The sequence below is a fragment of the Sporobolomyces koalae genome (assembly GCF_050403365.1).
Source record: "Sporobolomyces koalae JCM15063 DNA, S_koalae_JCM15063T_v1_ctg6, whole genome shotgun sequence".
NCBI classification, from domain to species: domain Eukaryota; kingdom Fungi; phylum Basidiomycota; class Microbotryomycetes; order Sporidiobolales; family Sporidiobolaceae; genus Sporobolomyces; species Sporobolomyces koalae.
In genome coordinates, this window is record NW_027481765.1 from 146,064 (window position 1) to 170,979 (window position 24,916).

Sequence of the window (24,916 nt, forward strand, 5' to 3'; positions counted from 1 at the left end):
GAGCATCTCTCTCGATCGCTCATGATGGAGAACGGGGTGGGTGCCATTACTGCAACGCCGCGATTTTGTCCCTGAACCGATTCGCGACCTTGACCTCGACATTCCAAGCGACATCCAACTCTGCCAACCTTCGACAAGGTTCTTCTTCTTCTCGGTTGTAATGGTTCGATGACGAGTTTTCGATCGACAAAGCCGCGAGGGATAGGTACGTGTGCATGATATCTGGCATCGCTTTCGGTTCTCTCGCGATCCCTCCGAATTGTGGATGTTGACAGTGAAGTAGAAATGTGGTATTGAGGGTCGGATCGATCAATGATTCGAGATCGTTCGGGACGAGTAACTATTGTGTTTAAACACGAGAGAATTCTTCCGTCAGGTTCAAGCTCTTCGGAGAGGCTGATGCAAAAGGATGGAAGGAAGAAAGGTGTACTGACTCGTAAAGCCGCGAGATTCCAAAACGAGTAACATGCATCGAGAGGCTTGTTCGTTCTCCCCTGGAACCCCGCACACGATTCGAAAGGGAGTAGCGTCGAAGGCTCGTGTTCGTCTTGATCTTCGTCGTCGCTGCTGCTTGAAGGTTCCGAGGGAGAACTTGGTGGGGATGGATGAACCTGTCGAGCGAGTAACCACCGTAACAGCGAGTCTTGCGCTTCAAGTTGGGGTAGTCGTCCCGAGAGGTGGTACGCGGCGATCGCGCAATAGGTTGGACCCGCTAAACGCGAGGACACATGGGTAATCAGGTTTTCGACTCGACACAAACCGATGTCCTAAAGTCTCGTACTTACCGTTCGCTTCGAGGTGAGGTCTCTGTGCGAACCCTCCTTCGTATCGCTGGGCAAGGTACCAAACAGAAATGAAACGCGTCAGACAGAGAACGAGAAGATACGAAAAAGGATCAGAGGTCGACCTCAAAGCTCACCCGGCAAGAATCGAGGAATCCGAGTGCCGAGTCAATATCGATCGTGTTCCAATCATTCAACATGGATGCGATCGCGAACGCCGAGTAGGTTGTTCTTGGGTCTCCCGGTTCTTGAGAAGCCGGAAACAGGGAGAATCTGCAGGAACGAACGAGCGAGTCACTCAGAGGGTGAGGGTTTGGCGCTAGGGTCAGCTCGCGAGGGGTGACTTAAGATCCATTGGGGTTTTGGCAGCGACCGAGGAAGCGCAGGAGGCCGACGCGGTCGAGTCTCGCGAGCGAGTCATTTAGGAGGGCGAGAATCAAAATGGCCGTGTAGGATTGAATCAAGTTTGGAGGATCGAGGGTCTCGGAACTCGAGGAGGGTAACGGCTGCCTGTTCAAGGTGTGACACGAGCGGTCAAGGAGGGTGATCCCACCAGGTCGGGGAGGGGAGAGGAGGGACCGTACGGAGGAACGGGACACTCGATCGAGTTGGAGCCTCGGAACCCTCCGGAGGGTACCTGCTGCTCGTACACCCAGTCGATGAACCCCTGAGTCTGTACGGGTCTGAGCATCGAGTCGAGCGCTGACCCGCTGGGGTCGCTTCCCTCGGCTGAAACGGGACTTGGCAGGAGGGCGAGTGCAGACAGGCAGAAGTAACCGAGCGTCATACTGAATCGAGTACATCCTGGGTCAGCATGCGAGTTAGGGACAGGCGAGATTGCAAAGGAAACGGCACCGCACCGGTTCGCGTCCTCTGGCTCGTATGGGGTAGGAAGGTACTTGGCATGCCTCAGGGCAAACAGGACATGCTGCTTGGTGTCGAGCGACTCCATCGCAATGAGGCTGGCAGGTGGAAGCGGGTCGGAGAGGGAAACAAGACAGGGGCTCGCGCTTCAAATCTTCTTTCCATCCGTTTCAACTCTGAGGGGTCCCTTCCACTTGTCCCCTTTCCTTCACCACTTCTTCGGCATCCGATCGTCCCTTGCTCGACCGCGCCCTTTGTCTGTTCATATTCCCCAGTCTCTTCGAGCAGTTTCGACGTCATGTCTGGTCTCTTGCGAGCGTACAACTCTGCCTTGTGAGCTCTCGTTCTCGCTCTGGACCTACCTACACGAGTCGAGGTCTCATCTCCCGCTTGCTTCCGCCAGAATCCGCCGCCCCTATGCGACGGGCATGGGTTCCGCCGGTTCGCTCTTCTTTTCTCGTTTTCTAAACGCCTCACCCACTCAGGACCCTTTCAGCTGGGCTGACGAGCGACTCCTCCTTCGAATACAGCGTTCCTATTTGGTGCGGGAGACGTACTCGCGCAACAGGGTATCGAGAAGCGAGGCAAGGATCATGACGTAGGCGCTCAACCTCGTACCTACCCGCGCTACCTGCTCTCGTGACACTGACATTCGAGTGCTGGACCAGTTCATGCGCACCCTGCGACTAGCCGGATACGGAGGTGACCTTGCGCAATACTCTCTCGACCGATTCCGATTCCACTCGGACCCCTGACCCACTTGTCCCTCTCAGGTCTCGTGTTTGCGCCCATCGTCACGAAATGGTTCGGTGCACTCGAGAGGATCAAGCTGGCATCGAAACCTGCTCGTACGTGAATCCTGAGCCAAAAAAATGCCTCGCGCATGTCGGTTCACCCTTCATTTCACACAGAGTTGATCTCGCGAGTTGCGGCCGACCAGTTCGTGTTCACGCCCGTCATGGTCGGCGTCTTCTTCACGACTCAGACCTTCTTGGAAGGCAAAGGAATCGCCGAAGCGAAACAGAGGCTGAGCGACAGCTGGTGGCCTACCCTGTCAGTAGTCGAGTTTTTCTTCCAAGTCGGCCACGCAAAACCAAACTGACAATCTTTGTCCCCCAACTCAACAGTCAGAAGAATTGGCAGCTCTGGATTCCGACTCAGGGAGTCAACTTTGCCCTCGTGCCCCCTCACTTGCGACTCGTCACCGTCAACGTCGTCTCGCTCTTGTACGTCTCGTTCTCTGAGAACCGCTCTCTGGCTCATTCGCTGATATGCTCGACTTTGACGTCCCCTTGACAGCTGGAAGCAAGTTTCGCATTCACTTGCTCTGTTCTCACATTCCTCGACTGATGACCGTTTGATGATCACAGCGCATACCTGTCCTACGCAAACTCGCAGGCCGAGGTCAAGGAGGACAAGGTCAAAGAACTCATTCACTAGGATCTTCAAAGAACTTCACTGGTTCTCCACTAGACGAGATCCTCTTTCTGCAAATAGAGCTCACTGGTTCCCCCTCCTCACTGACTGACAGTAAGCACGTGATGAGAGATGATGCGAGTTGCAAGTGAAATAGTAGAACAACAAGAAACAAACCAACGACACTCTTACTGGATCCATCGATCGAAATTGTCCCGTTCTTTGTCCTCCTCAATCTCGATCAATTCCTGCTCCTGTCTCAACCGAACTTGCTCGCGTTCATGTTCGACGTTTGCCGCGAGTTTGTGTACGAGGGGTGCCATGTTTTGTCGGTTCTTGGCACTGACCGGAACGACCCACACTTGACCCTCCAACGTCTCGTCGACGTACCGTTGCAACTCTTTCAACCTCGCCTGTCCTTCGAGTACCGTCGTCCGTTCCTCCTCTCCTTCTCCTTCTCCTTCTCCTTCTCCAAACAAGTCTGCTTTGTTGGCAACGATCCCTTTGATCCTCTTTGTCAATTCTCCCGGTTCAAACCCTCTCACCTTTTCGTACTCGATCAAACTGTTTCTCAACACTTTGACCGTCTCGACCGGCGATGAACTGTCGCCACCGGGAGCACAGAGGTCGACGACGTATACCAACGAAGCACATCGTTCGATATGTCTCAGGAACGCGTGTCCTAGTCCATGGTTCAAGTGTGATTCGGGCAACAACCCAGGATTGTCCGTGATCGTGAACCTCATCACTTCTTCCCGTTTCGACACAGACGAATCGGAAGCATCTTGAGAAGAAGAGGGAGAAGACGACGATGTGCCGGTAAAGTGAGTTGGAGTGGCAGGCGTGTCTGAAAGCGAACCGAGTTGTGATGGACGAGGACCAGAGAAGGTTCCGTCCGAGTACAAGACGCAGGTGCCGAGGTGAGGGTTCAAAGTCGTAAACGCGAACGAGGCGACTCGAGGGGTCGACGACGTCAACGCTCTCAGCAGCGTGCTGGGTAGAAAGGAAATCTCGAGTTAGTTTATCCAAGACGTTCGAGAGAGAGAGATCTGGACAGTGAGAAATGTCGCACCTCTTGCCGGCGTTGGGGAGTCCGACGAGTCCAACTTCACCGTTCGATTTGACTTCGAGAGTCAGGCGCATCGTCTCTCCCGCTCCACCTTTTGTCGCGTATTTCGGTGACCGGTCCTCGTGCGTTAGGAACGATGGGTTGCCGAGTCCTGGTTGACCTCCCGACACGAGCAAGATGGGTTCGTTGATCGGGGTCGGTTGCGTCAGGTCGTAGTACAACAAGGGTTCCTCGTCCGGTTCGAACCCCTTGCGCGACCGGCGTGGCCTGCGTCTTCGTTGCCGTTTGACTCCGGGAAGTTCGACTTCCCTCGCGAGGATCTTGGACAACAGGTGATGCTCGGTCGCGAGGAACGAAGGATGACCGGTCAACTCGGCTTGAGGGTACATGGTGAACATTTTTTTGCGGAATCGATCCAACGCTGCGAGTTGTTCCGGTTCAAACTCTTGCTCGTCCAGTTCCTGCCACGGTTCGACGGGTTCGTCTCTCGAGTTGATCCCAAACTTGTCTTGAGCATCTTTGAGCTTTTTCCACTGCTTCCACCGAGTTTCACGATGTTCCGCTTCGTGGAGTCGGACCTTGTTGACTTGCCACGCACGTTCGAGGTCGAGGCGTTCCTCGCGTTCCTGTTCTTCCTGTTCTTGCGAGTTCAACGCTTCACTGTCGACTTCTCGTACGACGGTACCGACCGGTACGCGGACGATGACATCCTCGCCTCTCCTCCCCGCGAGCCACTTGCCTCCTCCTGCAGCTCCTGCACCTCCTCGGACGGTGCGAGGCAGGTGAGCCAACGAGGTGACGGTCGGAGTTGCGATCAAGTAGACGGAACCCCCTGCACCTCCCGATCCTCCAGAAGGTGGACCTCTTGCCTACCATAACCGAGACAGTACGTTGCGATAAGCAGACCCATTTCGAGCGATGAGAGAGAGTATGAGCCTGACCTTGAACTTTTCGCGATGAAACGCTACTCCACCAGCACCACCTCGACCCGACACCACCGTCAGGGACAGGGTATCGATGAAATTGGACCCAGATTGACGTCGTTTCCAATCCGCTTTCGCTTTCGCCTTGATGGTCGAGTCGATCGCAGGAAGAGATGGTTCAGGAGTAGAGATCAAACTTCGGATCGAACCAAACGTTGTTCGTACGAGCGGTCGTGTGCGAGCAATTGCGCACAAGCACGATCGCGAAGTGCGAAGAGTCGGTACCGGCCGACACGTCGAGACAAGCATCTGGCGCGTGAAATCAAGGGGGAACTAAGCGAATCAATTTGTGGAGATTAATGCCTCGAGTCGAGAAAAGTCGCCGATGCTTCCAACCTTGTCCTCTTCATCTCGAGACAACCTATACAACGACGGAACTCGCCAAGAATGAAGAACTTGACGCTTCAAGAGGTCGAACAGCACAAAGCTGTCGACAATGGAGGGGTGTGGCTCGTCGTTGATGGACTCGTCTACGATGTGTACGCTCAGCCCGCTCCTTCCCCCACCTGAACCTACTCCTGAGCTGACTCGAATCGAAGACCCCTGTAGCACTTCTTTTGTCGACGAACATCCAGGTCAGTCAGACATCCGCGACCGGACCACCCCCACCTTGAACTTGCACACCTCATACAGTCTCGTGCGACACCAGGGGGCAAAAAAGTACTGCTCAGTGCAGCAGGTACCGATGCTTCCGACAAGTTCTGGCAATTCCACAACAAGTCCATCCTCGACAAAGTCGCGAAACAGTTTCTGATCGGTCAGATTGGCGACGGGGCCCAGTCGGCTCCATCCGAGGAGGCGCCTGCACCTGTTGCGGAAGCTCAAGACAACAATGTTGACGAACTTGACGAGACCTATTTTGGCGACTTGGTCCCGTTCGGAGGTGAGCTGTATCCACAACTCCGTAGCGAGACAGACAATCTGACCACCTCTGTTTCGTTCGTAAGATCCTTTCTGGTACCAGGATTGGGCATCACCGTACTACAACGACTCTCATCGTGCCGTCAGGCGAGCTGTGCGCGAATTTACCGGTAAAATCCTATTCATTCCCTCGACCGCTCTCTCGAGCCGAGTTGACCTCCCTCGAATCGAGCTCGACAGATACGTACCTGACGCCAAACGCATACGACTGGGATCAAGCGAAAGAGATCCCACCGGCAGAGTACAAACGAATTGCCGATTTCGGCATCCTGTGCGCGATCGCGGCAGGCGCGAACGGGTGGCCAGAGGACCAGTACTCGCACGGAATCCCGGTTCCGGGCAACGTCGACAAGGACAAATGGGATGCTTTCCACAGTAAGAGGTTCCTTGCCTCTTTGCGGACGATTGGATCATCTGAACATTTTGCTCGTCTACAGACCTCATTCTCATCGACGAACTTTCTCGGTGCGCATGTAAGTGAATTGTCCTTGCATTCTCGAGTATTGCGCAGGACTAAGCTCTCGGAAACGTTGTTTTTCAAGCTGGCGGCGTCCTGTACGGCCTTCTGGGAGGTTTCGGAATTTCCATCGGTCCTATCCTCCTGTTTGGCAGCGAAGACTTGAAAGGTCGATTGGTGGGACCTCTCTTGAGGGGAGAGATCAGGAGTTGTTTGGCCATCACGGAAGCAGAAGGAGGTAGCGATGTCGCCAACTTGACCAGGGAAGCCAAGAAGACATCTGATGGTCAACACTACATTGTCAACGGGTTCGTGAACTTCCCTAGACGAACACTCTTCATTTCTGAGAAAAAAGAAAAGAGAAAAAAAGAAAAAACGCTGACACGCTTCCCGAGTTGCCTCGTAGCGCCGCAAAGTGGATCACTAACGGTATCTACTCGGAGGTGTTTGTTACGGCCGTGCGAACCGGTGGCAAAGGGTTCGGCGGTATCTCGCTCCTCGTCGTCGAACGCAAACACGGAGGACTCAAAACTCGCAAGATGGAATGCATGGGAGTCATCGCTTCCGGCACGAGTTACGTCGATTTCGAAGACGTCAAAGTACCGGTTGACAACCTCCTCGGCAAGGAGAACAAAGGGTTCCAACTCATCATGCACAATTTTGCGGGCGAACGAGCGTGAGTATCTCGAACCCTAATCTCTTTTGTCTCTTCTGTTTCAACTCGTGCTGATCAGACGCATGTCTTTTTGCGAGTCACACAGAGGTATCGTGATCCAAGCCAACAGGTTCGCTCGAGTCTGTCTCGAAGAGAGTATCAAATACGCATCGAAACGCAAAACGTTTGGCAAACTCCTGATCGACCATCCCGTCATTCGAGCGAAAATCGCAAACATGGGACAACGCATCGAATCGACCCACGCGTGGCTCGAAAGCGTCGTGTACCAGACGACGCAGTACGACCCTGACACGATCTCTCTCCGAGGCGGCGGAACGATGGCATTGCTCAAAGCTCAAGCGACAGGCGAGTCGTCATCTGAACAACCTTTTCCGGAATCTCGAGAGATCGAGGAGATACTGACAGGCTTTAATCCAGACACTTTCGAATTCTGTGTCCGAGAGGCAGCAATGATCTTTGGAGGTTTGGCATACACGAAAGGAGGTCAAGCCGAAAAAATCGAGCGCCTGTAGTGAGCATCTGTCTCTCGCTGTCGCGCTGTCCAAATCCTAATCACCACGCCTTGCTTCCTTCCTTTTTTTTCTCCTCAGTCGCGAAGCCCTAGCCTACAGTTTACCTGGAGGTGCGGTCGACATCATGAAAGACGTATCTGTTCGACAGAATGTCAAGATTGCTCAAATCATGGGTAAGAATCAACTCAAAGCTTTCTCTCTTCGATTCGTTCGCATGCTCAATATCTTCTGCCCTATTATCGCAGGTGCCAAGCTCTGAGGTGATCATGAGAAATTCAATTCCTATTTGCTCTGTAACTAGTTTTCCTTCACCGTGTCGTTGTGCTCTCCCGTTTCGTCTTTCTCGCTAGCTCGTTGGTAATGCAGTACATTGACCTTCTAATCTTTCTGCGCGAGAACTTACAAGGGTCTCTATATGTGTGTGTATGACATTGCGCGTATGATTTGGTTTCAATCTTGCAAGAGTTCAACCTTGGTGACGAATCCTTTGCCGAGCCTTTCAATCTCCTTCAACACGGCTCTCCTGTCAAGTTGAACCTTTGCTTTCGCCGCCGCCGCATCCCGTTCTTCGACAACGGGGGTCAACGGGAAGCCGAGACCTGTTTTGAACTGTCTCGGTCCCAGCTGAGTCGGGTTCCAGATCCCTCCAATCGTCGAGGCACCCGTTTCCGAATGGAACAGGAGGAAGATTGATGGGAACACACGCTGTGCGCAATCAAATCGAAATTCTCGTGTCAGTTGCGAAAGTCTGGCGTGTGAGAAAAAAACGACAAGGGTAAACTTTACCTCGAGTTGACGAATCAAGTCGCTAGCGGGATCCCATCCTATCCGAAGTACATCTTCTTCGTCTTCGTCATCAGCTTCTGCACCGATCAGCGAGCCCGCCAAGATGCTCGAATGAGGTCGAGTTGAAAGCGCTTTTGCGTCGGGAGTCAGGCTCTGGAAATGGCGAGGGTTGACGCTCGAATCGAGGTGAATCAAGAACGCGTAGTCTGCGAGAGGAGGAGAGAACAATTGCTAACAAAGGTCGTCGAGACGCTCCAGTCAGCTCTCAAGTGTTGGAACATTACGACGAACAATCGACGAGCCTACCTCGACCACGAGACCACCATTGATCACGCCATCCTGCAGAGTTTGCAAAGTTGCCTTGGCGAGCCCGAGGACGCGTGCAGCGGCCACTTTGCTCGTCTGCTTGCTCCACATCTTGCCCTCGACATCCTCCTCGGTCGCGATGATCCAAGCAAACTCGTCGATCGCCGGATTCGACAATCGAGTTGACTGGAATTCGGCTGTAGCTTGCGCCCTGTCCGACGTCGGCAAGACCGGTCTACGTCCCGACGTGACCGCGTTCGTGAACGTGAACAAGGGCACGTAAAGAGGTTCGTCGCGCCACTTCCAGCTCGCGAGTCGTTCCATGACGCGCGCGAAACCCGTCGCTCCACTCTGAGGCGCTTCGTACGGGGAGGTCGCATCGAGGAATACGGACGCAACGACGAGTTCGACAATCTCCTGCGAGAAATGGTTCGAGAGCATGTGCGCGGCGAACCACCGTTTGACGAGACGAATCGTGTGAGAGTACGATGTGAAATGATTCTGAAGAGTCGAGATCGCCGCATGGTGCTTTGGACCGAGATCGAATCGCTGCGTGTAGAGGTCGATCGAGGAGGTGCCGGTACTGGACAATGCTGCGAGACCGAGTTGCTCTTCGCGTTCTTCGTGCAGAAGCAGACTCCGCTCGTAAAAGATCCGAGCTCGGAAGGCGTAGCCAGTGGCAGTCAAGATTTCGAGCGAGACATTGTCGTCAACCGTTCGTGCCTCGGTATCGAATGCGACTTCGGCCTTGAGGACTGAGCGCGTTGCTTCGAGCCCTTCGCCAATCTTGGACAAGAACGCTGCCTTGATCTTCTGAATTCCTTCGAGGTCCTCCGGCCATCGACCAGAACTCTCGAGGGTGAGTAAGATGTCGTGCGCTTCGATATACCTGACCGGCTCGGGGAAGGTCTCGAAGCCCTTAAGTCGTCGAGGAGACGGAGTGAAGATGGTCGAGTAACGAAGTGCAGGAGAACAAGGTTGAACAGAAGAAACCGCCAGAGGCAGGTCGGGAAGCGCTTTGAGCTCGCGCGAGAGGTCGTCGAAGGCGGTAATGACTGCGTTGAATCCCTTGCCACCGGCGACCGAGTCTTCCAGGTAGATCGAACGACGAGTCGATTCCGGTTCGACAAGCAGGTGGTCGAGCCTGCCGGCAAACACATCGACGTTGCTCTCGGGGATGCCGTGACGCTCGTTGAGAATGTACTTGACGATCTTGCCGACGATCGCGTTGCGCTGGAGACCGAGACCTCCAGGTGAAGGCTGGTCCCACACGACCGATTCGACAATAGATCCGTCCTTGAAACGACGCAGTTCAGACTTGCTGCCCCAGAAGGCTCGGAACTCCTCGCACGCCACTTCATCCTCCGCGGAAGGACCCTGGTCCACCAGTCTACTCGACTCTGTCGGCTCAAGGAGGATTCCCAGAGACAGGTCAACGGAGGAAGGCTGCAAGCAGGCTAAAGTCGCAGGAATCGAAAGCGGCGGAGGAGGGGAGAGGAGGAACGCCTTTGCGCGTGTGCCGAGAGCGCGAGCAATCGTAGCAGAAATGGAGGAAATAAGATAGGCGAGCGAATTACGATGGTCAATGGCAGCGTCTGCATCGACCTTTGGAGCGAACGGAACCGTGATGCTGCTCCCATAATGGAATGCATAAGCGGGGAACTCTTTGAACTGCTGCGAGAAAAGACTGCCTACCGGGCGAAGTTGTCGAAGCGTTCGACAGGACGAATCTCTTTCTGGAAAGCTGTCCTGAATTTCTTTTCGTCATCAATGCCGCTCAGCAACAATGAGATCGTCGAGCGCGCGTCGTGCTTGAGCATGGCGAGGGTTGATTCCGAAACTCCCGCCAACAAGTTTACGCTGCCGGTTGGATCGACAAAGACGGGTTTCCCTGCAAATGCCGCTTTGAAAGTCTCCTTCGAGTACTGCACGTGCAAAAAGGGTCAAACAGCTGTACCGTAAAGGGAGAAAACGGGAAAGAGCTCACAGTCTGTTCGCCCGTCATCCTGAATACCACACCTTCTGACCAGTTGACAGTCGCGAGCCACTCGACAGCTTTCCTCCATCCAGCCCAGGCTTCTCCTCCAGCAGCTAAGCTTGCCACGTCGCTACCGGCGCCACCTTTGGCACCCACGTTGAGAGACCGTGCGACGCAGAAAGCCCAGAAATCGGGTGAGAATCCTTCCGAGAGACCATAAGATCTTCGAGACGCCCACAGTTGAAGCAGACGAGACGAAGATGCGTACGATGGGTATGTTTGCGAGAGCGAATGGTGGTATTGAAGGTGCCGGGTGAGCAGGGGGAGGGACGAAAGATGCAGGGCAGTCGATCGTAACGGGGTCGCAGGAAGATCAGCCGGGTTGATCTGGGCATTTTCGGCTTCCTGCGCGAGCGAGGGGGGACGAGCGATATTGAGGGCGGGTGACGTTTTGGCATGCGGGAATGCATCTGGCGGCGTGACAATCTTGATTCGGACAACTGCCCCTTTGATTTTGCCCAAGCCGACCTTTTCGGCACCTTTTCGCGTTGCTGATCGAATGTCGAGAGAGTGACCTTGCGATCCAGGCAGAGGAGAGAACGAGGTTATTATCGGACCCAGCGTGTCCGGGAGGTTCGACGCAAGAGTGACGAGGTAGTGCGTCGACTTGATCAGGAAACGGGGAAAGAGGTAATCTTTCGGTTGCAGGAGAGACTGACAGTCGCCAGAGGGCACCCATGTCAGCAGAGGCACGGGAAGATGGATGAGGATCGAGCAAGCTTACAGATGGCATAGCGACTGCGAGCTCGACAACGTACTCGCCCTTCTCTTTGACGCCTCCTCCCCACGCCCACTTGCCGACGATCCGAACATGCTCACTTTGAGGCTTCTCCCACTCGAGATCCATCTTGAACCACTTGGCGTCAGCCCCGTCGATAGCGGGGATGACCCTGCCCTTCTTGCGAAGCTTCTCGAGAGAGATTGCTTTCTGATTTGGCAGCTTTGTGATGTGCGCATGCAGAGATTTCAGGAGGGGCTGTAGAGGCGAGGTCGCAGGAGCTGGAGGCGACACTGGATCGAGAGTCGCAGCGACCTGCGTGGCGAGAACGTTCGAGATAGGAGATGCGGTCAATTCTGCAAAGGCGAGAGCTCGTATATCTGCGGGCGTGAGAGGCTTCGGCTGCTTCGCTTTGCGCTTCTCTGCTCGTGTCGGTTGCTGGGGTACCGGTGCTGCAGTAATGTCTTCATCGCTCTCTGCGTCGCTTGCGCCTTCAGAGGGATCTTCGTCTTCCGAGATTTCGTCGTCTTCCTCGGAATCTTCGGTTCCTGCTTGGTCGAGTCCAGCGTAGAGATCTTCACCGTCGTCTCCGATCATATCCTCGTCGTCGTCTTCATCGTCGTCGTCGCTGCCTCCCGGAGACTGCTCATCTTCATCGTCTCCGCTGTCTTCCTCTGCATCCAGTGTCCGGCTGTCACCAGTAGCAGCGAATTCGTCTTCACTTCCGTCTTCAAGGTCCTCGAAATCGTCAAAGTCGCCTTCCGAGTCTTCGTACTGAGACGCGAGTTCTTCGACTTGTTCAGGTTCAACTGCCTTGCGCGCTTTCTTGCTGGTCGTCGCTGTTTGTACAGCACTCGGCGCGTTCCGCTTGGTCGCTTTGGCCATCAGAGGGATGGTGCAAGCCGCGCTGTCAGAGTGGAGATCACTCGATCAACTTTAGAACTTTTTTTCCAATGAAATTATCCACCGACGGATCTCTCGTCAACACAAAGTAGGCCCAAGGAAGGTGAAGAGAAGTCTGTTAGATACTCGACAGATGTGATAGTTTAATCTGCAATAAATCATTCATAATGCACCTTGCCGGTGTGACATGTCAGAAGGAAGATCACTTCGTTACACTCTCGTCATCGTCAGCCATGGCAGCCTCTAGCTCACCACAGAAAACTACAGCTCCACCGAGAAAGAAAGCGCGCAAGTCACGGGCCGAATCGAGCAGCAGTGAAGTCGAGGATCAAAGTGGGGCGACGTCAGAGGTTTCTCCTTCGGATACTTCGGACGCAAAACCCGTCAAGAAGAGTGGCAAGAAGCAGAATGCCAAACCGAACAAGTCTGACCCCAAGCGAGGCAAGAAGAACGCAAGCACCAAAGGCGACAAGGCGAAGAAGGGCAAACGCAAGGCCAAGTCGGAATCGGACGACGAGGACGAGGACGCGTACAGCGACGGAGACGAGGAAAGCAATGAAGAGAGCGATGGAGAAGAATCAGACGATGGAGGTAAGAACACACGGGTGGTCAAGACGATCAAAAAGGTGGCGGCTCCCAAGTCTAGTCGTAAGCATCTCGTTTCTTGGGACGCCCTCGCATTCTTATTGCCATGTTGAAGATCCCTTTACTGCAGCCGACACGAGCGTCATACTTCCGACCACCATGGAATTCCTCGCCGAGCTCCGCAAGAACAACGACCGAGACTGGTTCTCGGAGAACGACGCACGCTACCGCCACGCTCTGGCCAATTTCAAGGCGTTCATGGTCGCGTGGACAGGCAAAGCCTCAGACGTCGACTGGCAGCTACCTCATCTCCCGACGAAAGACCTCATTCATCGCATCTATCGGGATGTGCGCTTCTCCAAGGACAAGACGCCGTACAAGACCAACCTCGCGTTCAGTCACTCGCGCACAGGTCGCAAAGGGCCCTTTGCATTCTACTATTTTCAAATCAGCCCTGGAGGGAGGTCCCTCCTTGCAGCGGGCTGCTGGCAACCGGGCTCAACCGAACTCAAAGCGATCCGGCAAGCGATCCTCAATGATCCTCAGCCACTGCGGGACGCGATCGGCGAGAAAGAGTTTGTCGAGCTGTACGGTGAACCGACGCCGAGGATGGATGGCAAGCGGCAGAGCATCTTTGGGTTGGATGACCAGCTCAAGAACGCCCCCAAACTCGACGGGGTGGACAAGACACACAAGGACATTGATCTGCTCAAATGTCGCTCGATTGCCGTCGAGTCGACCTTTACCGACAAAGAGGTGTGCGCCGAGGACTTTCTAGAGAAAGTGCTCGACAGGATGAGGGTCACTGCGCCCTTCGTACAGCTTCTCAACGAGGTGAGCGCAGCGTCAAGAGTTCCACACGGGCGCAAGCACATGCTGACCTGGACCCTCACGCATCTGTTGCTGCAGTTCATTTCTCCGTCCCCGCCAAGTGACGATGATGAGGAAGCCGATTCTGGAGGAGAAGAGCAGGAAGACGATGAAGAGGAAGGGGAGGATGAGGACCAGGACGAGGAATAACAAACGTAAGGCAAGCGCATAGACTGTAACGACTTCGAATATGAACGATGCGGATATCGGCCGTTCGACGAGCCTCGTGCGCAATTGGGCCGATCGAGAGAGAGATACCCGAACCGAACAGCCGAGCTTCGAGCAGAGTGTCAGGATCGTCGCTTGGCGGCTATAGTCCGAAAGCCGAGCGCTCGGCAGCATTTGTAGTGCCGAGAACTGCCTCGAATCCGAATTGCGAGGAGAATCGTCGAGCCGGTGTGGCAAAACTCGCAAGACAGGATCAATGGACGCCGTGAGAGACCATACAATCGGACTAGCTATCCATTTGGGCTGCCTTTCGGTTAATCAGAGAGACGCGAGATGCCGGATCTGATTCCTTCTGGAAAAGACGATGGCGGTCGGCACTTCGAAAAATCGCCCGCTTGCTCTCTCCTCTCCATCGCCCCGCGCTCTTCCCCCCCTCGCACACCATGCTCTCCGCCGCACGATTCTCCGGCCTCCGAGCCGCCCGCTCGCCCCGCGCTGTACGTTCTCTTTCCTCCAGGAGCTCGCATGCGGGTTTTCCAGCTTCATCAACTGGAACTATTTCGACCCCGTCGCCACCGCCGCGTCACCCTTCCGGAGCGCAGTTGAGCTGACCATGCGGTCGCCTCTATCTTGTAGGCCTTCACGCAGCAGCGATTTAACTCGGGCAAGGTCTCTGGTCCCGTGATCGGTATGGATTTGGGAACGACCAACTCGTGTGTCGCCTTGATGGAGGGAAAGGTCCCCCGTGTTCTCGAGAACTCTGAGGGAGGCCGAACAACGCCTTCGGTTGTCGCCTTCACCAAGGAGGGCGAGCGTCTTGTCGGTCTCCCCGCCAAGCGTCAAGCTGTTGTCAACTTCGAGGTCAGTCCCATGCCGATCTCTCCGCGCTCGCATACCGCACGATCCTGACACTCTCTCCTCTGCGTAGAACACTTTCTTCGCCACCAAGCGTCTCATTGGTCGCAAGTTCTCCGACGCCGAGGTTCAGACCGATCTCAACAACGTTCCCTTCAAGATCATGAAGCACTCGAACGGTGACGCGTGGCTCGAGGCCCGTGGCCAAAAGTACTCGCCGAGTCAGATCGGTGCTTTCGTCGTCGGCAAGATGAAGGAGACCGCCGAGGGATACCTCGGAAAGTCGGTCAAGCACGCCGGTTAGTCCGAGTCTCGTACTGGCCCGGTCCCTCTTGCGGTCGAGGTTCTGACGGTACCCTTCTTCTGCACCAGTCATCACCGTCCCCGCTTACTTCAACGACTCGCAGCGTCAAGCCACCAAGGACGCCGGAACGATCGCCGGTCTCGACGTTCTCCGTGTCATCAACGAGCCTACCGCTGCAGCCCTTGCCTACGGTCTCGACCGCAACGACTCGCGACAGGTCGCCGTCTACGATCTCGGAGGAGGAACGTTCGATGTTTCGATCCTCGAGATGCAAAAGGGTGTCTTCGAGGTCAAGTCGACCAACGGAAACACTCACCTCGGAGGTGAGGACTTTGACATCACCCTCGTCAACCACATCGTTGCCGAGTTCAAGAAGGAGTCCGGCCTCGACCTCTCGAAGGACCGCATGGCGATCCAGCGTATCCGTGAGGCTGCCGAGAAGGCCAAGATTGAGCTCTCGTCGACCGCTCAGACCGACATCAACTTGCCCTACATCACTGCCGATGCTTCGGGACCCAAGCACATCAACCTCAAGATGACCCGTTCGCAGCTCGAGTCGCTCGTTTCCGGTCTCATCACCAAGACTGTCGAGCCCTGCAAGAAGGCCTTGGCCGATGCCGGCATGAAGGCTTCCGAGATCGAGGAGGTCATCCTCGTCGGAGGTATGTCGCGTATGCCCAAGGTCATTGAGGTCGTCAAGTCGGTCTTCGGTCGTGACCCGTCCAAGGGTGTCAACCCCGACGAGGCCGTCGCTGTTGGAGCTGCCGTTCAGGGTGGTGTCCTTGCCGGATCCGTTACCGACGTTCTTCTCCTTGATGTCACCCCCCTCTCGCTCGGTATCGAGGTAAGCAGTTCCTGCTCGACATTCCAATTTCTTATTGTATACTGATAAAGTGTCTTTCGCTTATGTAGACCCTCGGTGGTGTCTTCACCCGCCTCATCAACCGCAACACCACCATCCCGACCAAGAAGTCGCAGACTTTCTCGACTGCTGCTGACGGTCAAACTGCCGTCGAGATCAAGGTGTTCCAGGGAGAGCGTGAGCTCGTCCGCGACAACAAGATGCTCGGCAACTTCCAGCTCGTCGGCATCCCCCCTGCGCCCAAGGGTATCCCTCAGATCGAGGTCACCTTCGACATTGACGCCGACGGTATCGTGAACGTCTCGGCCAAGGACAAGGCCACCAACAAGGACCAGTCGATCACCATTGCTGCGTCGTCGGGTCTTTCGGACAAGGAGATCGAGTCGATGATTGAGCAGGCCGAGGCTCACGCCGAGGCTGACAAGGCCCGTCGCGACCTCATCGAGGCCGCCAACGCGTCCGAGTCGGTTGCCGCCGAGACTGAGAAGGCGCTCAAGGAGTTCAAGGAGCAGATCGATGCCGAGGAGGCCAAGCAGGTCGAGAAGCTTGTTGGCGAGCTCCGTGAGCTCGGCATCAAGGCTCAATCCGAGGGCACCACCGTCACCGCCGAGGAGCTCAAGGCCAAGCGGGATGAGGTGCAATCGTCCTCGCTCAACCTCTTCAAGAAGGTGTACGAGAAGCGCAACCAGGACGGACAAGCCGCTCCTGAGCAACCTGCTGCCGACTCGACTGAGCCCCCCAAGAAGGACTAAACCAGTCGATGCCTTCGTCACGATTCTCCCGTCTATAGTCTCTTCGCCCGCAATGTTCGTTCCACCCAACATGTCATCCCTCACCCCATCTCCCCCACCTCCTCTTGTCGTTACACTTCCGTCCTCCAAAAGCCACCTTTCCCATTCTCGACTCATCGAACTGGCACCCATTTCACCCCCTTTTTTAGAATCCCCACTCACTCACATTACTAGCTCCTAAGCGCTTCTTCCACCCTCCTATTACTCCTCTTTCCGTTGATATCCCCAGCAAAACTCTCTCTCGTCTTCCCCCTTGTACCCGATAGCGAAATAAAAAGAGTTTTAAACGCCAAGTCGGCTCTCCTTCCCCGCTGAGAGGAGTCTTTTCAAGCTAGAATGGCTATACAGAGTGTATCATAACATCGTGTCGATTAAACCTGCTGGATGGCAGGCATCAGTTTCAGCCAACTTTAGATTCTCTCTCGATAACTTCTCACATCCATCCGCCGTCTAGTTTCTGCGGTTCGCCATGCCTCACAAACGTCAGAAACGTTCCATTCGTCTAGCGAATCAAGATGCCAAGTGAGCCCTTCCTCTACCGAAGTCCTGCATTCCCTGCATTCTCTCACCTTGATCTGTTTCCTCCCGTCCTGTCCCTCTCTCTCGCACTTGTTCTCACGGTGTATAATGGCAATTCAACGAACAGAGGCTACAACAATCCACCTAGTGCAAAAGACTCGCTGTTGCCGATCGCTTCAACTTCTTACCATGGAGAACCGATCGACCTCGGAACGATCCCAGGCGCAGGAACGGGAGGTACTGGAGTCGAGAAACGTAGCAACAAACGTCGGAAACCTTCGGCCAATGGTACTTTGGCGTCTACGAAAGAGGGTGCTGTCGATTTGAACGGGATGAGTAAATCCGCTTACAGGTTCGTTTGAACCCCCCTTCCCTTTCTCCGGAGAATGTCCGTCCGCCTTGCTCAGCATCTTTGAGCAACAGGATTCTGAATGCGGCAAAGTTGAGGGAAGAGTACCATGCCGAGAAGAAGCGCAAACTCGCTGAAGAAGAAGCTGCGAAACATCCTAACCAAAAAGTGGGCACATGAACTTTCTTCAAGCGATCCAATCTCTGCCCTGAAACTAACACAGGAATTGTGTCGAACTTTTCTTTGAATTCGGAATCACAGAAGAAGAAGACTCCGACGTTGCAACCTCTCCCATACGAATCGCTGTCAACGTTCAACCGTCGAGTCGAACAAGAGATGCGATCGACGATCAACCAAACAATCCAGGCTTCCAAGAACGTCGCGAAAAAGACCAAGGAAGTGTTGAAGCAAAAGGACAACAGCAAGAAGAAATCGACGACGGTCGTCGCAGACGATCTTGACGAGGAATGGAACGGGATCGACGACGGACCCCAGGAAGAAGATCCCGAGAAACCCAAGTACGGCAAAGCAACGGGATCGAAACCGACTCCGGAAGAATCTCGAGATCCGTTTGCGAAACAACCGAAACGAACGAAATCGATCACCGAAGATTCATCCGTGCCCGAGACAGAGAAGAAACTGGCAAGAGGTCGAACGGGCAAGACCGAGTTTGATACGACGAGTCAGATCAAGCGAGTCAATGATGTCAACCTCGCGCCTCCGACGTTGGCGAAACCTGCTCGGAAAGGGTTGTTGGCGAAAGCGTTGCATTCCGCTTCAGACGGGACGACGGGGTCGAGGTTCGCGTTGGGAGAAGGTGGACAATTGAGGTTGGCGGGAATGGAGGAACCTGTCGGACGTCACCGGTTGCCCGTCGATCCAGTCATGAAGGCGTTGCTCGATCGAGAACGGGAACGCGCGGTCCAGACGTACCGCGAGTTGAAGGAGAAAAAGTTGGCAGATGCAGCTGCTTCGTAAAGTCGAACGCTAGTCACCATCATTGCAATCGACGGAAGATGGAAGCACATGAAGAGTACAACAAAGGGGGAGAGAAACGAGTTCTAATCTATTCGTGCCTTGTTTTTCTTCGCCTTGCGCCACTCTTTGAATTCCCGGATCAACCCTACGATCAAGGGAACACTGACTGGCCCAAACAAGGGCATGTATACCGCGTACTTGTGCTCTTGAGGAAAGTACAACAAGGGCAACATGCTCTGATCAAAGAACGCGAGATCCGCCGCGACTTGAGCTCGACCCACCAGTCGTCCTTTGAGTTCGAGATCCGTCGTGTCCCTCGAGAGGCTCAACAAGTCTAGACACGTTTCGATTCGAGTTTGCACGACCTGTTGGATCGACATGTTGGGTTGAGCCTCGACCAAGTTCAACAGGGATCTCAACGTCGCAAGTGTGTCTTGCAACGACTGTCGCAACCTCGTCACGATCAGTCGGTCGACGTTGTCGTCGACGTCGGAGAGTCCGACGAGTAGCTTGAACTGGTTCGCGAACTGGGCGAATGCATCGGACAGGTCTCGATTCGAGGAAGAGGGGTCGTGAATGACGAGTCCGCCTCTCTGAGGCGTGATGAACGAGTCCGTGGTCGAGCCATCTGAGGTTGTCGGGGTTTCGAATCGGAACACTTCAAAGTCAGGACGAGACGATCAATAAGCGACAGTGTCCATGCAACTTGCCAGACGTCTTGAGCAGGAGGGGTCGGTTCTCGGCGCTCGGTACGTAGAGGATGAAATGCAGGACGGGATCGAGTGTGGTACCGGCAGCTATGTGGACGTGATGATTCGCAAGCGAGTCAGCGTCTCGGCAACAAGGTGAGCTGATCGAGAAGCAATGTACCGAGGTTCCATTGCGCCGTGTTGACAAACGCCCTCACGTCGTCGTGTTCGACGAGGGTGCGGTCGGCGAGATGTTCGAGGTTGACGGCGAGAGGAGCAAAGTATTGGATCTGGGATTCTAGTGTAAAATTGTGCAGCGGTTCGAGCGCGTTCAGAAGGGGTACAAAGTGCTCTGTTTCGAGTCCAGGGCAAGCGGTTCAATGGAGATGGCGGGCAGAAATCTGAGAGAAGGGGAAAGCGCACGCTCGAGCTGATGTTGAATGTCCCATGAGACGAGAGCCGAGCTCGCATGCTGGTTCAGAAGCGAAAAGACGAGTTTGTAGTGTTGCGAATACTTGACTACGCGCGAGTCTGATTTACACGACTGGTGAGCGACGAGCGAGAGCACAAGTTGGGACGGGACCAAAGCGAGATTCACCGAGAGGATCTGCCGGAATCTGCGGGACGATCTCGTACAGGCCGTGTTCAATCCAGTGTCGAATTGCCGGTGTGGGTAATGGTCTTCGCTCGAGTGTAGTCGTGTTGTACCATAGCGGAACGCCGACGACGAGCATCACGAGGAATGACCACAGTGTGATGCGCCGCTGCCTGACATCGACACCCGGTGACACGGGACTGTCCCCTATCCGGACTGGGTCTGGGTCGATCGTCGACATGAGGTGCAAGGGAGAGAGCAAAGAGTAGCATCAACGTCAACGTCGAGCTTGCGGTTGTCTTCCTCCTCGCCTACTGCACCATCACGCACGACCTGATTGTATTGAGCCAGCTTGTCACGACACACACTCGACTATAATTCACCGTTGGCGAGCGCGACTGTAGTCGATCCCACGCGCCCCCCCTCCTCGGCCCCGCGATCCTTGCCCCTGATTGATCACCTTGACGACTCCGGCCCGCCGAGGACATTGCAATGCAGGCCATTAACCGGTTCATCTGGGGTCCAACTCCGCAGGAGAAGGTCCGCAAGTGGCAGTCGCAGCTCAAGTCTCAGTCGCGTGCGCTCGACCGCGAGATCCACCAACTCGATTCATCGACCAACAAGGTGCGCCAGGAGATCAAGAAGCTCGCGCAAAAGGGAGACACGAAGAACGCGAAAATCCTCGCGCGAGAAGTCGTACGCAGTAGCAAACAGAAGCAGCGTCTGCAGACCTCGAAAGCGAACCTCAACTCGATTCACATGCAACTCGGTCACCAGCTCGGTACGGGCGCTTTGTTGTCACCTGCTTGTCGTCTATACTGACAGCCGCTCGCTCGCTCGCTCGTCCAGCCATGGTCAAAGTGACGGGCACGTTGCAAGCTTCGGCCGAGATCATGAAAGCATCCAACTCGTTGATCTCGGTGCCGCAACTGTCTTCGACCATGCGCGAGATGTCCCAAGAGATGATGAAGGCCGGTATCATGTCCGAGATGCTCGATGACACGATGGAAGCCCTCGACGAAGACGAGGACGAAGAACTCGAGGACGAGGCACAACAGGAAGTCGACAAGGTCCTGTGGCAGATCACCGATGGCAAGCTCGGCCAGGCAGGAACCGCAGTCGGCAACCTTCCCGTACGTCGTCCAAGTCTACATACTCTCTCTCTATCTCCGGATGCGCTCATGCCGTGCGGAGTGGATCCAACAGACGAAATCAAGCGAACCGACACCGGAAGAGCTCGAACGGGATCAAGAGATGGAACGTGCGATTCAGGGTCTCTTGTCTTCTTAGCGATCGTCATATCTGGTTCCCGCTGCAATCTGTACATCTGTCCGCTCAGAGACTCTTCTCTATCCGGTTCCCCAACTTGTCCACCTCATATTCCGACTCTTCATCTTGCTCGTCACTCTCAGATTCGTCCTCACTGATCTCGTCCTCCTCGAGATTCCGACGTTGGTTCAGACTCCACGAATCTCCAACGTGGTTGAAATTCTCGACCAGGAGGTCTCCACTTTCTTCGAGCTTTTCCTTCTCACGGCCTAGATCAGGTCAACGCATTTTGAGTCACGCGTACCTCCCTAAAAGAGCACGAGGAGGAGCGCAAACTTACGTCGTTCGTCGTCTTGGCGCTCCATCTCGCCGACGATCGCTTGTTGCATTTCTAGTACGCTCTCTGGAGAGTCGCACGTTTTGTAACGTTCGATGATTCGTCTGCACCGTTTCGATATTCATGGCACAAAGAACAATTCAATGAGGTTTGGAAAGGAATCCTCTGTCGTAGTTAGAAGAGAAAACTGACCCGTTGACTTCCCAGAAAGAATGACCCCAACCAAACTTGGACAACAAGAGATCAGCCTGCTCGTCGAACCCAGTGATGTACAGAGCGGCGGCGATCGCTTCAACGCAGTTCAGCTTGTACGCTGTGCACGGTATCGAGAGAAAACATATGGTCAGGACCAGGATCCGGCTCAGGGAGGTTCCAATCAGAGACTCCTCACGTTTGCCATAGTTGACAGGGTTGGTCGCAATGACGTAGGGCACTATCACAGCAGAAAGAAAATGTCAGTTCCGAGTATGAAGCTTCGCGGTTCCGCGCAAAGATGAAGAGGGATGGCGTGACATACGCATGCGCTCGTGAGGCGACCTGATCTTCTGAAACGGGACTTCGTCCAGCCTCGCCCAGCTACATTCGACGACGGCGACTCCTAGCGTTTCAACGATTGACCGATCCGAAGGTGACACCACTTGAGTACCTTTTGGACTATTCGAACAGGAAGAGGGGGAAACAACATGCACATCAGCGCCAAAGAGCCTGGAATCGACAAAAGAGAACCGGTTGGAGCGTACGACATGACGATTCCTTGGAATTTCTGCCCGACTCTCAGGTCTTGCATGAGTTGCATTCTCGCGAGCTTCTTGCCGCTGCATCTCTTCGGATCACAGTGATCAAAGTCCTGTCACAACTTGGTTCGTTAGTGAGAGTTCGGATTGGAGCGATTCTTGATCCAAGGCGTCGCGATTGACTAACCCACATAGCCACCGGTACACGACTCGTCAACTCGTCTTCGCCTGTTCGAGGCCGAGATAAACGATTTCAGCACACCACATTTCGCTTACAAGCGTACGAGTGGCTACACGCGAGAGAGAGAGAGAAGCGAGACTGGACCTTGGTTCGTCTCGTCTCCGTCAGACCCGGCCGAATCCGAGTCATCTTGGTCGACGGCACTCCTCGGGATCTCGCTGTATCCTCCTCCAGCACTTCCGCCTTGAGAGTAGTTCGATCGATCCCGACCTCCTCCTCCTCGACCTCCTCGTTTCGCGGTTCCACTTCCTGCGCCACCTCGTCCTCCTCGATTTCCAGAACGATTGCCTCGAGGTCCTGCCATGCCCAGTTGCTTTCGTGAGAGATAAGGCGAAGTGTGTACAGATGTTCAGAAGCCTTCTGTCTCTCTCTGTCTTTCGACTTCGCGAGAATTCGATCGTGGCCCCTGACCCTGACGTCGTCCGCCTATTTTCCCGCTTTCTCTCTCTCTGTCCTGAGGAACTATCACCCGATTTCTCACAGATCGATTTCGACAACATTGGCATAGACAGAGAGACAGTAGGTACATAGTGAATGCAAAAACGCTCGCGCCAGTAGCGATCTCAGGTGGACAGGATTCTCGTTCGAACTTCTTGCACCAACCCTCGCACGTCCTGAGTCGGCAAGTAAAATTTGACGAGATCCTGAATACTCTCGGAGCTGTCGACGAGCTGTCAAGCAAAAAAAAACCGACCCTCGTTTGCGTTAACGACCAGTTTCCCAACACAGACAGGGAAATTCAAAAGTTGCTTTACCTTGGCACCTGTCATGCGTCCGTCGGGACCAAGCTCGATCGACATTGACCTCTGGCCCCCGGCTGTTCCTTTCATAGTCGTAAAGGCGATTGCGATCGACCTGGTCGAACCCGTCGCGCCGTTCGTGACGTACGTTTCGTCGATACCCAACAAGCTCTTGTACAATCGGGTCGCGTGCTCGATCCTGCAATTCCATGAACCAGAAAGAGCATGAGTTGTTATCTCGCTTCGCTGGAAAAAGAAGAACAAGAAAAACGTTACCATTCGCATCCCTGTTCGGCGCGTTCGTCGATTCCTCCTCCTTTCGCTTCTCGTTCCCGCTTCTCGCGTTCGAGTTGACTGCTCGAGTTGCCGAGGCGTTCGTTCGCGAGTTTCGCTTGTTTGATCAACGGGCGCAACTGTTTCAGTTCCTGCTCGGCTTCGATCGAGCGCTGTCCAAACTGCGTGATCTGAGAAACTTGCTGATCGACTGTCGACAATGCTTCTCGGAGAGTCATACGCTATCGAGCGAACAAGCTCGTCAGTAAGGCGCCTTTCTATGTGTTTTCTTCCTTCTTTTGGTCGAAGTAGTGAACGAGTCTCACCTCGGACGGAGATCGTTTATTCTTGAGCATGGCAATCTCGGTTTCCATCGCTTCGCATTCTCGGACAAGTCTCGATGCGTACTCGGCTTGTTCTCGCTGCTTTCGCAAAGCTGGCAGTGTCGACGATATCGAGGTCGTCAGCATCTCTCGATTGTTATCCAAGATTCTGGACGAGGCGGAGCGAATGTACTGACGCTCTTCGAGTTGTTCCGCTTCCCTTCGGATGAGGGTCTCGAGTTCCCGACACTTCTCCTTCTTCCTCCTCAGGCTCATTTTGATCTCATTTCGCTGGCCAGCTACTTGGAAGATGCGGATCAGAATGAAGTGATGGATTTGTAAACAACAACGAGGCAATGGAAACTGACCGATCTTCTGATTGTCTTCTTTCGAGATGGGCAAGATGTTTCCATTCTCGTCCAATTCTGCCACGAGGTGCTTCAGGAATTCGGTTCTCGCGTTCTGCTCGAGGTACGCAAACTTGAGAGTCGAAATTCGGTCCTGTACAAGCCGCATCAACTTTGTCAGTTTCGGGCGAGTCGCAACATTCTTCTTGAAGCGGAGATAATTTACCTTGAATTCCTTGAGGTCGTCTTTCGTACGATTGCGGTCTTCTTGCACCATGACTAGCCCATCTTCGCTCACTCCGGTTTGGTCGTAACCACCAGCAGCGGTAGTTCTCGTCAAGTTGTCTGTGTACTGTTGATTGCCAGATCCGGCCAACGATGCGAGAGATTTAATCGGAATCGTAGAGGAGAATTGAGTCGACGCGAACGAGTGAGAAGCGTATTGATCGAGCAGGCTGGAGTACAGAGGGCAACGGAGCGTGAGCGTGCATAGAGGTTGATAGAGTTCAACACTGAGGCAAGGAGAATAGGACAGGCAAATACTCACGCGTTCGCTTGTTCAATGAGCGCATCTTGCTCTGTCACAGAAGTCATGCTGCCTCGCACTTGCGCGTCCGGTTGAGGTTTCGCCGCGAACGAGGTGAGCAAAGTCGCGT

The 24,916-nt window shown here is 54.4% G+C and overlaps 13 protein-coding genes across 13 annotated transcripts; 6 read left to right on the forward strand and 7 right to left on the reverse strand.

Annotated features, from left to right (window-relative positions):
* Positions 1 to 46: 46 nt before the first annotated feature.
* Positions 47 to 982, reverse strand: JCM15063_003835 (uncharacterized protein; the record flags this gene model as incomplete). Its single annotated transcript, XM_076676879.1, has 4 exons — positions 47 to 340; positions 435 to 712; positions 786 to 831; positions 920 to 982. The coding sequence occupies 4 exons, from the start codon at positions 980 to 982 to the stop codon at positions 47 to 49; spliced, it is 681 nt and encodes a 226-aa protein (XP_076535861.1).
* A 144-nt stretch (positions 983 to 1,126) lies between these two features.
* JCM15063_003836 (uncharacterized protein) lies at positions 1,127 to 1,734 on the reverse strand (the record flags this gene model as incomplete). The annotated part of the gene is made up of 3 exons (XM_076676880.1): positions 1,127 to 1,292; positions 1,367 to 1,570; positions 1,643 to 1,734. 3 exons carry the CDS (start codon positions 1,732 to 1,734, stop codon positions 1,127 to 1,129), a joined length of 462 nt encoding a protein of 153 aa, XP_076535862.1.
* Positions 1,735 to 1,944: 210 nt separating this feature from the next.
* On the forward strand, positions 1,945 to 3,086 carry JCM15063_003837 (Mpv17/PMP22 family protein; the record flags this gene model as incomplete). The annotated part of the gene is made up of 8 exons (XM_076676881.1): positions 1,945 to 1,979; positions 2,050 to 2,087; positions 2,177 to 2,244; positions 2,315 to 2,348; positions 2,420 to 2,494; positions 2,558 to 2,699; positions 2,774 to 2,872; positions 3,017 to 3,086. The coding sequence occupies 8 exons, from the start codon at positions 1,945 to 1,947 to the stop codon at positions 3,084 to 3,086; spliced, it is 561 nt and encodes a 186-aa protein (XP_076535863.1).
* Positions 3,087 to 3,250: 164 nt separating this feature from the next.
* MTG2 (putative GTPase MTG2) lies at positions 3,251 to 5,363 on the reverse strand (the record flags this gene model as incomplete). The annotated part of the gene is made up of 3 exons (XM_076676882.1): positions 3,251 to 4,055; positions 4,135 to 5,000; positions 5,073 to 5,363. 3 exons carry the CDS (start codon positions 5,361 to 5,363, stop codon positions 3,251 to 3,253), a joined length of 1,962 nt encoding a protein of 653 aa, XP_076535864.1.
* Positions 5,364 to 5,501: 138 nt separating this feature from the next.
* Positions 5,502 to 7,939, forward strand: JCM15063_003839 (uncharacterized protein; the record flags this gene model as incomplete). The annotated part of the gene is made up of 12 exons (XM_076676883.1): positions 5,502 to 5,593; positions 5,664 to 5,689; positions 5,764 to 5,997; positions 6,062 to 6,145; positions 6,216 to 6,410; positions 6,473 to 6,508; positions 6,578 to 6,800; positions 6,899 to 7,168; positions 7,254 to 7,513; positions 7,586 to 7,679; positions 7,759 to 7,853; positions 7,926 to 7,939. 12 exons carry the CDS (start codon positions 5,502 to 5,504, stop codon positions 7,937 to 7,939), a joined length of 1,623 nt encoding a protein of 540 aa, XP_076535865.1.
* Positions 7,940 to 8,130: 191 nt separating this feature from the next.
* On the reverse strand, positions 8,131 to 12,413 carry UTP22 (rRNA-processing protein UTP22; the record flags this gene model as incomplete). The annotated part of the gene is made up of 6 exons (XM_076676884.1): positions 8,131 to 8,385; positions 8,467 to 8,697; positions 8,773 to 10,402; positions 10,468 to 10,697; positions 10,760 to 11,464; positions 11,535 to 12,413. The coding sequence occupies 6 exons, from the start codon at positions 12,411 to 12,413 to the stop codon at positions 8,131 to 8,133; spliced, it is 3,930 nt and encodes a 1,309-aa protein (XP_076535866.1).
* A 251-nt stretch (positions 12,414 to 12,664) lies between these two features.
* On the forward strand, positions 12,665 to 14,036 carry JCM15063_003841 (uncharacterized protein; the record flags this gene model as incomplete). Its single annotated transcript, XM_076676885.1, has 3 exons — positions 12,665 to 13,079; positions 13,147 to 13,850; positions 13,926 to 14,036. 3 exons carry the CDS (start codon positions 12,665 to 12,667, stop codon positions 14,034 to 14,036), a joined length of 1,230 nt encoding a protein of 409 aa, XP_076535867.1.
* A 461-nt stretch (positions 14,037 to 14,497) lies between these two features.
* JCM15063_003842 (Hsp70 family protein) lies at positions 14,498 to 16,827 on the forward strand (the record flags this gene model as incomplete). Its single annotated transcript, XM_076676886.1, has 5 exons — positions 14,498 to 14,551; positions 14,691 to 14,915; positions 14,983 to 15,208; positions 15,282 to 16,057; positions 16,126 to 16,827. The coding sequence occupies 5 exons, from the start codon at positions 14,498 to 14,500 to the stop codon at positions 16,825 to 16,827; spliced, it is 1,983 nt and encodes a 660-aa protein (XP_076535868.1).
* A 508-nt stretch (positions 16,828 to 17,335) lies between these two features.
* On the forward strand, positions 17,336 to 18,712 carry JCM15063_003843 (uncharacterized protein; the record flags this gene model as incomplete). Its single annotated transcript, XM_076676887.1, has 4 exons — positions 17,336 to 17,388; positions 17,513 to 17,737; positions 17,809 to 17,902; positions 17,996 to 18,712. The coding sequence occupies 4 exons, from the start codon at positions 17,336 to 17,338 to the stop codon at positions 18,710 to 18,712; spliced, it is 1,089 nt and encodes a 362-aa protein (XP_076535869.1).
* Positions 18,713 to 18,795: 83 nt separating this feature from the next.
* Positions 18,796 to 20,237, reverse strand: GPI17 (GPI-anchor transamidase GPI17; the record flags this gene model as incomplete). The annotated part of the gene is made up of 5 exons (XM_076676888.1): positions 18,796 to 19,340; positions 19,423 to 19,509; positions 19,583 to 19,753; positions 19,825 to 19,932; positions 20,000 to 20,237. 5 exons carry the CDS (start codon positions 20,235 to 20,237, stop codon positions 18,796 to 18,798), a joined length of 1,149 nt encoding a protein of 382 aa, XP_076535870.1.
* A 251-nt stretch (positions 20,238 to 20,488) lies between these two features.
* On the forward strand, positions 20,489 to 21,286 carry VPS24 (ESCRT-III subunit protein VPS24; the record flags this gene model as incomplete). Its single annotated transcript, XM_076676889.1, has 3 exons — positions 20,489 to 20,777; positions 20,846 to 21,129; positions 21,203 to 21,286. The coding sequence occupies 3 exons, from the start codon at positions 20,489 to 20,491 to the stop codon at positions 21,284 to 21,286; spliced, it is 657 nt and encodes a 218-aa protein (XP_076535871.1).
* Positions 21,287 to 21,331: 45 nt separating this feature from the next.
* Positions 21,332 to 22,881, reverse strand: TSR3 (ribosome biogenesis protein TSR3; the record flags this gene model as incomplete). Its single annotated transcript, XM_076676890.1, has 8 exons — positions 21,332 to 21,534; positions 21,606 to 21,706; positions 21,795 to 21,915; positions 21,994 to 22,035; positions 22,120 to 22,256; positions 22,343 to 22,449; positions 22,524 to 22,564; positions 22,662 to 22,881. 8 exons carry the CDS (start codon positions 22,879 to 22,881, stop codon positions 21,332 to 21,334), a joined length of 972 nt encoding a protein of 323 aa, XP_076535872.1.
* A 259-nt stretch (positions 22,882 to 23,140) lies between these two features.
* Positions 23,141 to 24,854, reverse strand: JCM15063_003847 (uncharacterized protein; the record flags this gene model as incomplete). Its single annotated transcript, XM_076676891.1, has 8 exons — positions 23,141 to 23,248; positions 23,333 to 23,516; positions 23,594 to 23,832; positions 23,917 to 24,026; positions 24,111 to 24,212; positions 24,282 to 24,414; positions 24,487 to 24,715; positions 24,808 to 24,854. The coding sequence occupies 8 exons, from the start codon at positions 24,852 to 24,854 to the stop codon at positions 23,141 to 23,143; spliced, it is 1,152 nt and encodes a 383-aa protein (XP_076535873.1).
* Between the last annotated feature and the right edge of the window lie 62 nt (positions 24,855 to 24,916).